The sequence below is a fragment of the Mycetomoellerius zeteki genome, unplaced genomic scaffold, assembly GCF_001594055.1.
Source record: "Mycetomoellerius zeteki isolate Tzet28-1 unplaced genomic scaffold, Tzet1.0 scaffold107, whole genome shotgun sequence".
NCBI classification, from domain to species: Eukaryota; Metazoa; Arthropoda; class Insecta; order Hymenoptera; family Formicidae; genus Mycetomoellerius; species Mycetomoellerius zeteki.
Window position 1 is genome coordinate 9,997 of NW_017255986.1, and position 14,644 is coordinate 24,640.

Consider the following 14,644-nt stretch of genomic DNA (forward strand, 5'->3'; position numbering starts at 1 on the left):
CCTACTGCCCTTGTTCTTTCATTGTTTTTTAATTAACTAAAGCAGAGAACAATAATTTAATTAAATTATCATTATAATAATTTAATTAAATTATCATTAAATTATCATTATCACCAAGTGTACATTCCAAAACGTCCTCTCCAAAATTTGACTTATATAGTACATGTAACATTGGTTGCTTTCCTTTTCGGAGACACAGACGACACACTTGACACAAATCGACGCACGTCGCTTTCCATTTACAATTTTGTTCAAACTCAATCGACATACTTCGCCTCTGCTAGGGAGGAGAGTCAGAATGTGTTAAGTGCGATTTTGACGAATTTAACGATATTACAATGTATACACAACCAGTTCCTATCATTTTGTTCTGTTTTTTGACCATCTTTGACTAAAATCTTTTAAAAGATTAGATTTTAAAAGTTTGCACACTGCACATATCGCGTTCCATTTAATGCCTAAATTCTAAGCAGAATCGTAAGGCTCGTAACATATTCCTATAAGACTTGTAAAAATTTTTAAGTGCTTATACAATATTTTTACAGACAGCTTCTTACTAGCCATAAAATTTATTAAAAATTCTAGATATTTACGAATAATCGTATGTTTTACGATACATACGCATAAAATTAGAATACTAGTCATAAGTTCTTATATACAAGTTTTACGAGAACACGTTACGAGTCTTACGATTCTGCTTAGAACTGACCCATAAATGTGATAAACTGTGTTCGAGTGTTAAATTATATCGATTTGTATCTCCTAAAAGGAAAACAGCCATATACTACCTTGGTGGGAGAGATAACATCAGGGGATAACACAAAAACATAGAGAATGGACTGCGTGATCCGTATCGAAGTAGTGTATCAAATGTGGTCGAGAATAATGAGAGAAAGAGGCCGTGGAAGACGGCTAATTTCCCTCTCATTCTCTCTCTCATTATACCGTTGAATGGAAAGAGATACAGATTGGCTGTCTTCCACGGTCCCTCTCTTTTACTTTTATCGACCATTTTGACCACGAATCGCACAGTCCATTCTATGGCCGGAATCCATAATCCGGTCTTAATTTCAAGTAATGTCTTAAGATGCTAATAGGGCTCTCTGATTGGTTCATACGCTAGCTTAAGACCATCTCGAATCTTGAGTAACGTTTATGGATTCCGTCCTATATGTCTTTGGGGATAACATAACATGGTGTGTGCAGTTGGACAGTGTCTCTTTCTAAATCTCTGACCTCTCCGTTTATAGACTGTTCATAAGGAGCAAGGGCTATCAACTGTAAAACACTAAACATGGGACGGTATTCATAGTCCGTTTTTATTTTAAAATTGTCTTAAATAATGTCTTAAGATGATAATACAGTCCTCGGATTAACTTATGACATCTTAAGACTGTACGAGGGTCGTCTGAAAAATTTTGAGCCTAACATAGAAACAAGTAATTTGTCGGTCAAATTCAATTTTATTTTTCCACATAGTCTCCTTTTAAGTCGATTTTTTCCAGCGATGCTCCCACCCCTTTAATCCATTCAAATAATACTGAGCGTCTTGCTTTGCAAAATAGGCGTCTACGGATGCGATGACTTCCTCGTTCGATGAAAATTTCTGTCCTTGAGCCAAACTTTGAGCCTAGGAAACAGAAAAAAGTCGCTGGGGGCCAGATCTGGCGAATACGGTGGATGGTCAATTAATTCGAACCGCAATTCGTGAATTTTTGCCATAGCGACCGCCGAAGTGTGAGACGGTGCGTTATCTTGATGGAACAGCACTTTCTTCTTTTTCAAATGCGGTCGTTTTTTCTCAATTTCTGTCTTCAGCTTGTCAAGCAATGATGCGTAATACGTCCCTGTTATTGTTTTACCTTTTTCAAGATAGTCGATCAACACAATTCCATGACTGTCCCAAAAAACAGTCGCCATCACCTTTTCCGCCAATAAAACCGTCTTCGCTTTCTTCGGAGGTTCACCCTTCGCAGTCCATTGTTTTGATTATTCTTTCGTTTCAGGAGTGAAGTGGTGGACCCAAGTTTCATCAACCGTTATTAATCGACGCAAAAATCCGACTCGTTTCACTTAAACCGCTCCAACAGGGCCTTAGAAATGTTCATTCGAATGCGTTTTTGATCCAGAGTGAGCAAGCGCGGCACCCAACGCGCGGTTAACTTACGCATGCCTAATTCTTCAGTCAATATATGACAAACACGTTCTTTTGATATGCCAACAGCCTCTGCTATCTCCCTAACCTTAATTCGACGGTTGTCCATTATCATTTGATGAATTTCTTCGATGTTATCGGTGATGGTCGCAGTTGTTGGCCGTCCCGAACGCTCATCATCAGCTAAGCTGGTATGACCACGTTTAAATTCAGCTACCCATCTTTTCATGATTGCAAATGATGGGGCAGAGTCCCCGTAAACAGCGTCCAACTCGGCTTTAATTTGCGTAGACGTATTGCCTTTCAAATGCAAGAATTTAATTATACCACGATATTCAATTTTTTCCATTTTTACAAAATGACGACACAAATGATTGTCAAACAAGAACTGAACGTCCAAAGTGGCCACAATTGTCACAGATATCTTTCGTAAGTATCACGATTATAATACCAGAATGGCTTTGACGAGTAACGCCATCTTCATGATGAGGCTCAAAACTTTTCAGACGACCCTCAAACGACCCTCGTACTTAAGACAGTCTTAAATGCAAGAATCAACTATGAATACCGGCCTGTTTCGTGTCATGAAATTGGTACTGAATCTTTCCTTGTTTGACACACTTTATAATGCATCTTAGGTTTTCTTTCTATAGAAAGAGAAAGTGTGTTAAACAAGGAAAGATTTAGTACCAACTTCACGACGCGAAACAAGTTGGTATTCATAGTCGATTCTTACAAGACTGTTTTAAGTACAATCTTAAAATGTAGTAAGTCAATTCGAGAGTGGAATTAGCATCTTAAAATATCATTTAAGACGGTTTTAAAATAAGAACGGACTATGAATACCGCCCCATGTTTCGTGTTTCACAGTTAATAGCCCTTACCCACTATTGACGACGCGGAGTAAAAGTAGGCGTGGTTTGGCCGAACTGCACACACCATATAATTCTTCCATCATGATATACTACAGTATCAATAAAAATAAATGCCTTTAACGGACTAGCTGGATCTTAAGTGCTTGCGTAATTCTGTGTGAACTTATAAAGAACTACGTATGTAGTCCTTTAAACTGCGCGCCCCAAAATGATTTGTCGATCTCGAAACTTAAACTCTACTAAACTATCGCAGTAATATCACGAGTTAAATTGATTAACAATTTAACAATTTGATGCTTTTTCGCATCTTAGAACAATTTTAATAAATCAGATGAAATTTAATATTTAATATACTGCAATATATAGAGTAAAATCTTTCTCAGAGAGGACGTTTTAGAATGAGCCCAAGTATGCAAACGTGACCACAGCACATGTATAGATATATTATAGCCGACGGCACACGATGCTTGTTTTCCTATTGGATTGCTAACTGGATTAGAATCTTGCCGCCATATTGGCTGAGCACTGTTAGCACAGCTAATATGGCAACATTTTAATTCAATTAGCAATCCAGCAAGAATCGTATATTTTTGAAAAGTGTGGCCGGCTTTAAATGTGCATTGTATTAAAGAAGAAGAACCCAGCAAGAAAACAATGTATTGTGTGCCGCCGGTTTAAGTCGATATGACAAATTTCTTAACATGAATTATAGTTATCAACTTTAATGGCTATTCTATAATAAACCATTAGGGTGCCATTACATGAAGCGTGGAAATGCGGAAGACAAAATTAACTAAACTTTATTAGATTCCCGCGTTTCCGCGCCTTCTGTTTCGCCTGTTTTGATCTCCTAATATTACATAGAGCACAATTTCCGCGGAAAAGCGGAACGGTATAGTGACAAATACACTTTTGTATTCATTTAAAAAAATCGTATTAATTTAATTCATTGCAATTTTTATTAATATATGCTTATCTTCTCAGCTTACATATTGAATACAAGCATTTTAATCAATAAATACGTTAATAAATCATTAAAAATTAATAATTTCTAACTCCCTGTTCCGTTTTTTCGCTCAAATTATGCTCCATGTAATATTAGAAGATCAAAACAGGCAGAACAGAACGCGTGGAAATGCGGAAATCTAGTAAACTTTAGTTAATTTTGTCTTCCGCGTTTCCGCGCATCATGTAATGGCACCCTTAGTCATAAATCAGAAGTTAGAAGCTGGAAATTGACGACTGTGATTGGTCAATTTCCAGCTTCTAACTTTTAATTTATGACTAATGGCTTATTGTGGAATGCCTGTAACGATTAATGCGGGGTCTACAATAGAAGTCATAGAGTCATTAAGTCGTAGAAAATTAACCAATCACAATCAAATATGAGAAGAATAATCAACTCTGATTGGTCAATTTTCTACGATTTAAGACCCTACGACCGCAGACTTCTATTGTAGACCCCACATAAGACTCATTTTACATTGGTTGTATTCTACGTAGGCGTCGCAGATCGCAAGCTTGTTGCATCAACCAATCCAATGCGTCAATTTCAAAGTCGCACGACGCTTACAATGCTTGCGACGCTACGATACGACCAATGTAGATTATGCTTAATATCTCGGTTCGTGGACCAAAGCAACGTTTTTTTATCAGATTCGTTTTATGCAAAAAAAACGCATCGAATAAGCCTAATTTCATTAATTTGTGAATGAGCCCGTCTCCTTTATAAATATCTAAGGAGGTACTTTCTAGCAAAATGCACACGTGATACCATGTAACATAATGAATCATTACATTCTTATTTTTTTTTTTTTTTTACCAATATTAAACAAAGATAAAATTATTCATTCTGTTAAATTCTGTGTTACCTGTGTCTCTTACTGGAAAGTGTCTAAGAACTTTTTGAGTCTAATATATATGTTTTCATAGGAGACCTGTACAGGTATGCTGGTGTCCAGGTTTACCGAAACAGCGTCTCAATCCAGCGTCAAGGCTAATAATCCTGCAGCATCCAGCAGAGGCTAAGCGCTGTTTACGTACGGTACCAATGCTCACATTGGCATTAGAATCGGGAAAGTGCCTAATTTTTAGGTGAATGAAGTATAGATCTCGTTTACACGACACCTTTAATCGGATTTAATAACATCTATGTAGTTATGAAACTGACCAATCATAGTTATTCCTCCGAAGAATGAAATGATTGTGATTTGTTAATTTCTAACTACAGATGTTATTAAACCCGATTAACTCTTAAGTAGGCGCATGGGATCAGAACCACTTCAATTGCTAAAAAAAATACAGAACATATTTGTTTTTAACCTTCCCGCTTTCAGTAGCTTCTTATGTCAGAACGTAATTGAGGGGCTGGATTCTATAAGGGGGTACGCGGATTTCGTGGGATAAGTATTGTCCGCAAGGCTAATTTTGGACATCGCTCTAATTTCAATTTTGACGATTGATTCTTGTAGAGAATTACATAGCGCATCTTTTTTGTCTGTAAACCAAATTTGTAACTATTTTTGTTTTCAAGTTATAAATGAAAAAATTAATTTGTAAAATAAAAAAAACTTTCAATAGATTTTTGTGTTCATCTCGCCAGATTTCAGCCAAATATGAATATTTTTATTTGAAATTTTTACAGAATAAACTTCAATATGTTCCTCGAAATATAGGGCATATAAAGTTTTCGGAACATTTCACAGCTGAATACCGAATTTTTCAAAATATTCCTCTCGAATTCGTAGTTTTATTCATTCGATCACAAAAGTTATCGTACGAATTTTCGAATTATCAACTTTTACCTATACTACAATTTTGTTTATTACTTAAGGAAGTTTTTTTTGGAAAGAATGAGCTCTTTAATCATTAAAGTTGTAAAGTAATAACGATTTATGTGTCGATTCGATTACATAGTGCATAACGCGAAAGTCTGAGCCGTTCGTCTCCGCGAAACGGGGGCATCAATAATATATCGTAACATAATATTCTTACGGACTCCCAAAATCTTTTTCAACTTCTTATTGTAAACAATTATCCGCAATTATGTTTCGACACGTTATTGATGCCCCCATTCCGCGGAGACGAACGGCTTAGACTTTCGTATTGCGCACTACATAATCGAATCGACACATAAATCGTCATTACTTTACAACCTTAATATTTAAAGAGCTAAAATTTTCCAAAAAACTTCCTTAACCCCTTTTGAAGCACACATTTTTTTTACATAGGATTGAGTTGAAATTTGTTACTCGGGGGTTTTCGGGGTCGCTGATTACGAATCTGACGTCAGATTTTCAAAATTCAAAATGACAGATCCAAGGTGACGGACCGATTTGCAAAAAGTGATCTGATCAGGATGAAATCGGGTACTCGGAGGTTTTCGAAGTCGCTGATTACGAATCTGACCTCAGATTTTCGAAATTCAAAATGGCGGATCCAAAATGGCGGATTGATTTGCAAAAAGTGACCTGATCAGGATGAAACTAAGTATTCGAGGGTTTTTCGAAATCACTGGTTGCAATTCTGGAGTTGGATTTATGAAATTCAAAGTTGTAGGTCAAATATGACCGAAACTGTTGGACTCTATATTTATTTTTCTTACAAGGAGTTGGTTACACAAAACGAAAAATGAATATAAGTCACTGTGACTTAAGAATCAATGAGTGTATGCTCGCGCTACTACATCTCTCGCAAAAGTGATTATCATTCCGCCTAGACCCAGGAGGGGCGGCTCTCGGTTAACAGTGCTGCTATCCGCAGAAAGAAAGGGGGACGACTTAGGCTCGTAACTTATCTTAGTAGAGTAACATATTACTAGTCTACACTCTCCCCCTACGAGCATCGTCGTCACGCAATACATTATTTTAAATCGATTACATTAATTTCTCTTAATGTCCATATTAATTTCTCGTATGTCATACCTTTAGTTAAAAAATCCGCAACCATAAGTTTCGTTTCAATATAACATACATTAATTTCGCCCTTTTCTATTTCGTCTCTAACAAAATGAAATTTTAGGTTACATATCGTGTCTTGTTAGAAGATCGTGCATTTCTCATCCATTCGATAGTCACTTTGTTATCGCAGTACAAAACAATAGGTTTATTTGAGAACATTTCCAGCTCCATTTCGATTAACAGATTAGATAGCCATTTCATATCCTTCACAATATCTGAGCAAGCAAATAATTCTACTACGCAAGTAGATAATTCTACGCATTTTTGTTTACTGCTTTTCCATAATAACAAAGAACATAATAACCCCCCCCCTAACATAATAACTCCCCCTGAGAATGACCTTCCATTTTCGCCATTTCCCCAACAAGCGTACGCTTTCAGAATTCCAGGTTTTCTAGAAAGAAATAGTTTTTTTTCTTGTGTCCCTCGTAAATATCGCAAAACACGCTTCGCTAATACGATATGTCGCCTTTCCGGCCTATTACTAAATTGTGATAAATACGAAGTTACAAACGCGATGTCTGGTCTCGTACGGGTCGCCAAATATAAGAGCTCACCTATCATTTCTTTATAAGGCTCTACTTCCGCCACGTCATCAGTCTTTTCGAACACTTTGTCTTCGCCTGGGACGATTGGTGTATTAACTGGTTTACATTCACTTAAGTTGTATTTCTTCAACAACTTGATAATGTATTCCGTCTGTGATAGTGCAATCCCTTCCTCAAATTTCTCAACGTGAATGTTTAAGAACATATTAGTTTTAGTGGTCTCATTGATTTCAAAATTTTTTCTCAATTTGATTAGTATGTCATTACACTGCTCAGAGTTATTGTCTATGATCGTGAAATCATCAACATAAACCGAGATAGCAATGAATTCCTTCTGATTCGACAATGTAAATATACAGTTTTCGGAGACCAATGACTTAAAACCTATCTGTACCAGAACTTTGAATTTCAGATACCAATTACGCCCCGATTGTGGCAAACCATATATACTTTTATTGAGCTTGAGGAATTTATCTTTTCCATATTCCTTTTCAAATCCTGGAGGCAGTGACAAATAGACCGTTTCCGATAAGTCACCGTATAAATATGCCGTTTTTACGTTGAAGAATCGTAAATTTAGTTTTAATTTGCTAATGCTACGAATAATCGCCATGTTTTTATGGATACTACAGGTGAAAATGATTCCTCAAAATCTTTATGCTTCACGTAATTAAACCCTGCTGTTACTAATCTAGCTTTATATTTGACACTACCATTCTTATCGCCCCTTTTGGTTGTTAGAACCCATTTACTTTTCGTAATCTTACACTTACTTGGTCGATCTACGATATCCCACACGGAATGCGTTTCAAGTAATTTCAGTTCTTCCCTCATGGCCCTTTCCCAGTCTGGCCAGTTTTCACTGTTCATCGCCTCATTATAATTAGATGGGGTTTCGTTATGTTCAACTAAGCTAGTCGTAGCTTTTTCCCGTAATCTTTCGGATCTACGAACCTCCGTTTGAGTCGCGCTATCTTCTTCCCGACGTAAATGTTTTCTCGCTTCTATTACTGCTCGTGTCGTGCCGCGGGGCCTACCAAGTGGTTTACGTCCTACCTCTACAATTCCGTTATTCTCTTCGTCACTCGCAGTTTGATCATTTATATCCGCGTCTGTCTCATTATCAGATCGGTCACTGTCCGTGTCATATTCGGGTTCTAGATGTGTGAATATACTGTACTCGTTATCTTTTCCATCTTTGTCACTAATAAGTCTCTCGCCGGATTCATTTTCATTAAAGTTCACCGACCTCTCTTCTAAGATTTGCCTAGTTTCCGGCTCGTAAATTCCATAACCGCGTCTCTCGCGCGCGTAGCCTATCATTATTCCTATTTTATCGGGTAAATCTAATTTGTCGCGCTTTTGTTTCGGAATGTGGAAATATACAATGCACCCGAACACACGAAGATAATCTATGTTTGGTTTCGCTCCGTAAAATAATTCAAACGGCGTTTTATTTTTTCTTTTACGAAGAGTCACATTGCTAATATAACTAGCACATGCTGCAGCTTCTGCCCAAAAGGTATTAGGTAACTTGCTATCATACAGGAGTATTTTGGTACGTTCTAAAATCGTTCGATTAGCGCGTTCTGCTTTGCCATTGCTTTCAGGATTATACGGTACAGTTTTTTCATGAGATATCCCGTTTCTACCTAAAAATTCATCAAGCTCACGGTTCACAAATTCTCGACCGTTATCCGTTATAAAACGTTTGATTCTGACACCAAGTAGATTTTCGTACTTTTCTTTAAATAGGACCAACTTTTCATTGATTTCGTTTTTATGCTTCATGAAATACGTAAAGTACATCCCCGAAAAGTCATCTATTAGTACAAACATATACCGAGAACCGTTCAGCGATTCAGTTGGCAAGGGTCCGCACACGTCGCCATGCGTTAATTCAAGTGGCCGTGTACTCTGTTCCCGCATTATTACTTTATGTGGTTTCCTAGTTATCTTACAGAGATTACAACTCTCATAGACGAAATCATCAACAAAAGTTATGTACATGCCCTCTACAAGGTTATTATCGTTCATTCGAGACAAATATTGACTGTTTATATGAGCGAGGCGTTTATGCCACACATTATGGCTGACGTTTGGTGTTTTTCTAACACTATAAGAGCTTTTATGATTATGAACACAACAAGGCACGGCCTGAAATCTTAATCGCTTACCTATTAGTTCGCCAGTCAAGACTGCGTTACTTTCCTCGTCCATCACACGACCGTATCATATTGCTGTACTATTTTATAGCCTTTCTTCATGAGTGTCGTCGTAGACAATAAATTTTCTCTAAGTTGTGGTACATATAAGACATCGCTCATCATGATAGTAATGTCATCCTCGTTCTCGTTTGTAATTTTTATTTCAACGGTACCTACTCCTTCGTAACGCAACCTTGATCCAGCTCCCGCCTGACAAAGCTCGCCCTCCTGGAAATCGATATCAGTAAACCGTTTAAGATTATTTACCATATGATTTGTCGCACCACTATCGAACAACCAACTATCATTAACATTACCTTCGATATTAGAATTACAAAGTATAAACGCATATTTTTTATCGTTTTTATTTACCATCTGTGGATTTTGCGATATTGCTAGCGGATTTCTTCTCCGTATTTTCCCGGTTCACGTCAGAATCCTTCCGTCCTTCTCGCCTCGTGTAGGTATTAGTAGCCTTGTAAGTTTCACCTTTACGACTCCCGCGATGCCAACATACCTTTGCAAGGTGTCCACCTTTCCCGCAAGTATAGCATCTCCTATTGCCTTTCCTTTGAATTGCGTATGCGCCCTCCGCCTCCTTGAGATGGCCGCGCGCCCGACGTTGAATTTCTTTTTCACGTTCCTTTAGAATTTCGTGAATCTCTTCTAAGGATTTCTCTCGCTGCGTTTTCAATATCTCGCGGATGTCTTTATAGTTATTGTTTATTCCGCGTAGTACGCTAGCTCCCGTGAGGTTACGTTCACGCCTAGTGACGCACATTTCGTGGCAAGACCACGTGCACGTGCAATGTAATCGCTTACCGTTTCCTTATCTTTCATGTAGAGGAACCTCAGGTCATTGCTCGCATCGATTTTTTGATCCTCTGCTGCTCCAGCATAGGCGTTTTTAATTTTTAGCCATAGCTGCTTCGCCCCGTTTTCCGTTGCGAACTGCAATGCTTGTTCGTCCGATAGATGCAGTCATATATATGCCACTGCTTCCTTGTTCTTTACTTCCCATTCGGTTATCACTTTCTGTTCGGCATTCTCTCTTGGCTCTTCTTGAGTTATCATTTTATCCAGTTTCTTCAAGCTCAAGATAGCTTCCATCTTCATTGCCCATACCAAGTAATTGGAGCCTGTTAGTAGTGGGACTGCCGGCAGCGTGCTTCTTTCCATTTTTAGGACGGCGTGAATCGTATCTGCTTATAACTTGCAGGGATATCTCTCTTTCTTCTTGTTTCCGTGGATCAAAACCTCCTGCTCTGCTAGATTGTTGGACTATATTTATTTGTTGGTTACACAGAACGAAAAATGAATATAAGTATATAAGTGACTTAAGAATCAATGAGTGTATGCTCGCGCTACTACATCTCTCGCAAAAGTGATTATCATTCCGCCTAGACCCAGGAGGGGCGGCTCTCGGTTAACAGTGCTGCTATCCGCAGAAAGAAAGGGGGACGACTTAGGCTCGTAACTTATCTTAGTAGAGTAACATATTACCAGTCTACAGAAACAAATATTGAAAATGATTTTATAGTTAGAATTATAAAATTCAAAACAGACAATCCAACGGCACTTTTGATTCTCGCTTTTGGCATTACCTGGAACGGCGTGAATATACTGTTTTGGTTTTATATCCATATACAGGGTGTTCGGCGAGTAACCAATGAGAGCGCGCCGATAGAAACGGCCGCTCGAGGTATAGCCCGGCCCAGCGGTGCGGTGTGAGCGGCGATGCCGGGCGCTAAGCAACGGCGCACTTTCCCTCTTGCCTCTCCAACGGGCTGCTGGTACATTCGTCGAACAAACTGGGCTGAGCTATACCTCGAGTGGCCGGAGCGTCTCTATCGGCGTGCTCTCATTGATACAATTGCAAACAATATCTCGATTATTAGTACGAATATCGCTAAACGGTAAAGGACTTTTATGTTTATTTCGATCCCATCTACCTTCCTGTGGGCGGTGGGAGAAGTTTCGCCGGACACCCTGTATATAAATCTGAAAAAACAAATAAAAAATTATAAACAAATTGAACTCTATATTCGTTACGTCGACATTGCTAGTTACAGATTATGCCGAGAACGAAAATAAAAATTGCCATAATGGATTGGCCGCTTTGAATTGTATAATTTTGACTTCAAATTCATAATCACTTCAAATATTTGTTGGTCATGTTTGCTTTTCCGACTCCAGATTTGTAATCAGCGATTTCAAAAACTGACGAGTACTTATTTTCATCCAGATCAAATCACTTTTCGCAGCTTGGTCTGCCATATTGGATCCGCCATATTGAATTTCAAAAATCCGAGATCAGATTCGTAATCACCTCGAAAACGTACACATAAATTTTTCCACGGTATGTTCATTTATTGATTTATTTATCGATTTTTTCCGGAAATGAATTTTTGAAAAAAACGAGGTTTTTACTTTTCAATAATGATGACATCTTTAATTCATTTCTTATATTATCGTTCTGTTTCACTCAAACGCATACATCTGTCCTTATCTAATATATTGCAACGTCATCTCTTGCAAGATCGAACGACTATTGCTAGACACAGGCTACGTTTACACCGTGCATTTAGGCCGCGGCCTATACAATAGACATCCTTGTTTATCCCGTATATTAAACAAAGACACCTATCGTATAGGTCGCGGACTAAGCGCACGGTGTAAACGTAGCCACAATTACTGCTGTGTTTACCATTCCGAGTCTTCGCTTAGCATTCGTACAAGTAATTTGCAGATCGATATAAATCTTTCTTTTTAAGTTTTTAATTTTAGTTTCATGAACTCAGTATTGTGCACATAAAACGCTGAGTGCTGAACTGTCGTTTTATCCATACCAGCTATAAAACTTTTGTATTAAAGAAACATCTACGTCAGGTGACAGATCTACGAATTGAAAAAATGCAAGTTTTTAACTTTTTTTTCGATTTTAGTATAAAGTCCACCTCCCAATTTTACATCTACTTTAATCCTGTAAAAAAATTTCTGATGCCATTCAGTAAATTCGGAGATTTATATCTGTCTGCAATATCCCGACAATTTGGTCACTTCAGCATCCCCTTAAGGTGTAAATATAGTCATTGTTATTTAGCTGAATCACTGACTGTATAATCACTGACCATGGGTTTGGATCGAATAAGATTTTAGAAAATTATTTTTTTTAAGAGGAAAGAAGTTCCCGTTGCCTAAGCACGAAGGCCTGGCAGAGATATTAAATGACGATAATACTATTTTACTATACCCATCGCCTGGCGCTGTGGCACTGGACATGCTGGATCCAGTTGGGATTAACAAACAGAAAGCATATAACTTAGTTCTGCTGGATGGAACATGGCCACAAGCAAAAGTAAATCATCATTAATGATATCTGTAAATTTATTAATAAGTTAAATAAACTGTTGTAACAGATGTAACAAAGTGCAACAAAAAAAATTAACATAAATTCATTAAAAAATGAAATTTGCAGACGGATGGACAGACCAATACTATATAATTATAATGTAGTTTGCTGCACTACTTAATAAGTAAAGGAAGGGCCAATATACAGTTGAGACTACATCTTGGTGCCTAATAATATTTATATGTAAATTTGAAACACATTTTTCGGTAAATGTTATAATAGAAGACCCGACTCCGATGACCTTGACTGTTGTCAAAGTCATGACTATGGTTGCAAGTTTTTTCTGACTTAAAAATCAGAGATTTCATCTTGTCTAGATCGATTTTATCTTGCTGAAAATTGCCTACTACTTTCAAAAATTGTTACTATATTATAATATGTTCTTTCAAAAAACGTAAAAAAAGCGTCATTAAATATTTTCCGTCAGCCAGAGAACCGAAGATTCAACTGTAGTCATGACCTTGATAACATATGTCAAAGTCAAAGTCATCGAAGCCGGGTTTTCTATTGTGACATTTACTGAAAAATGTATTTAAAATTTACATATAAGTATTATTAGGCACCAATATGTAGCCTCGACTGTGGCCCTTTCTTATACTTATCCTTTATCTGAGTGATCTCCAACTGGTTTTACTTGGTGCTCGTTACCTGTTAAAAAGTTATTAATAAAAAATGTTTACTGCTTTATAAGGTGAAACGAAATCTATTGTTTATAAATTGTAGTTCCACATATATGGGTTTTCGAATTCCACGCGAACCGATGTATCCACCCCACCTCTCCTCCTGCTTCAGAGCGTATGTCTTTTCAGGTGAAGAGAGGTTCATCGCACCTTCCTCTCTCCCCTCTCTCCTGTCACGGGGCGTACGACTTTCCATGTCAAACGGGGTTTATTTTTACCTTTTTAAAAAAAAGGTAAAAAAAGCGCTAAGCGTGCATGCTTCTCGTATGGAAACCACCATTTTAGCCGGTTTCACCAACGTCAATTATTTAATCGGCCGTGGAACTAATGACTAATTGCGTTTGCTGTTTGATGAAATTCTTTGTATATGATACATTCCAACCCAAATTATAATGGCTTTATTCCCCTTCAAAAATTATTACATGAAAAAATCATTATATCACAAAATTTACTAAATCTAATGATATATGTATCATCTGTATAAAAAATTTAATATCAATAATTATGGCGCCAAGTTAAATTCTGTTAATTTAATTAAATTTATTAAAATTTTATGTATTATTCGTAAAAAAGATTTGATAGCCACAAATTAAATAATGAATATTAATCTAATATGTATTGTTTGTACGAACGATTTGATATCAACAACTGTGGCGCCAAGTTAAATTCTACTACAAAATAAAAAGTAAAACCTAAGTGATACTATCTTTATTATTTACTTAATTCAAATGGTACTGTCTTTAATTTTCATACAATGAAAAAATTTAATTTAAATAGAAAAATTTTTCATGTAAAAACACTTGGCGCT

At 37.2% G+C, this 14,644-nt stretch overlaps 2 protein-coding genes across 2 annotated transcripts in view; one reads left to right on the forward strand and one right to left on the reverse strand.

Annotated features, from left to right (window-relative positions):
- Positions 1–2,069: 2,069 nt before the first annotated feature.
- Positions 2,070–2,661, reverse strand: LOC108725088 (putative uncharacterized protein FLJ37770). The gene has a single exon (XM_018451878.1). The coding sequence runs from the start codon at positions 2,502–2,504 to the stop codon at positions 2,070–2,072; it is 435 nt and encodes a 144-aa protein (XP_018307380.1). The 5' UTR covers positions 2,505–2,661.
- The window catches only part of Dtwd2 (DTW domain containing 2), an 18,697-nt gene continuing 6,566 nt past the window's right edge, over positions 2,514–14,644 (forward strand). Inside the window, exons 1-3 of the mRNA XM_018451887.1 lie at positions 2,514–2,584; positions 4,957–5,124; positions 12,922–13,102. Of these exons, the coding sequence (XP_018307389.1) occupies positions 2,514–2,584; positions 4,957–5,124; positions 12,922–13,102 (420 nt within the window). The remainder of the gene's footprint in view (positions 2,585–4,956; positions 5,125–12,921; positions 13,103–14,644) is intronic.

Bases quoted from the DNA above. Each gene is read 5' to 3' on its own strand.
- LOC108725088 (XM_018451878.1), bottom strand. From the start codon at position 2,504: ATGGAAAAAATTGAATATCGTGGTATAATTAAATTCTTGCATTTGAAA.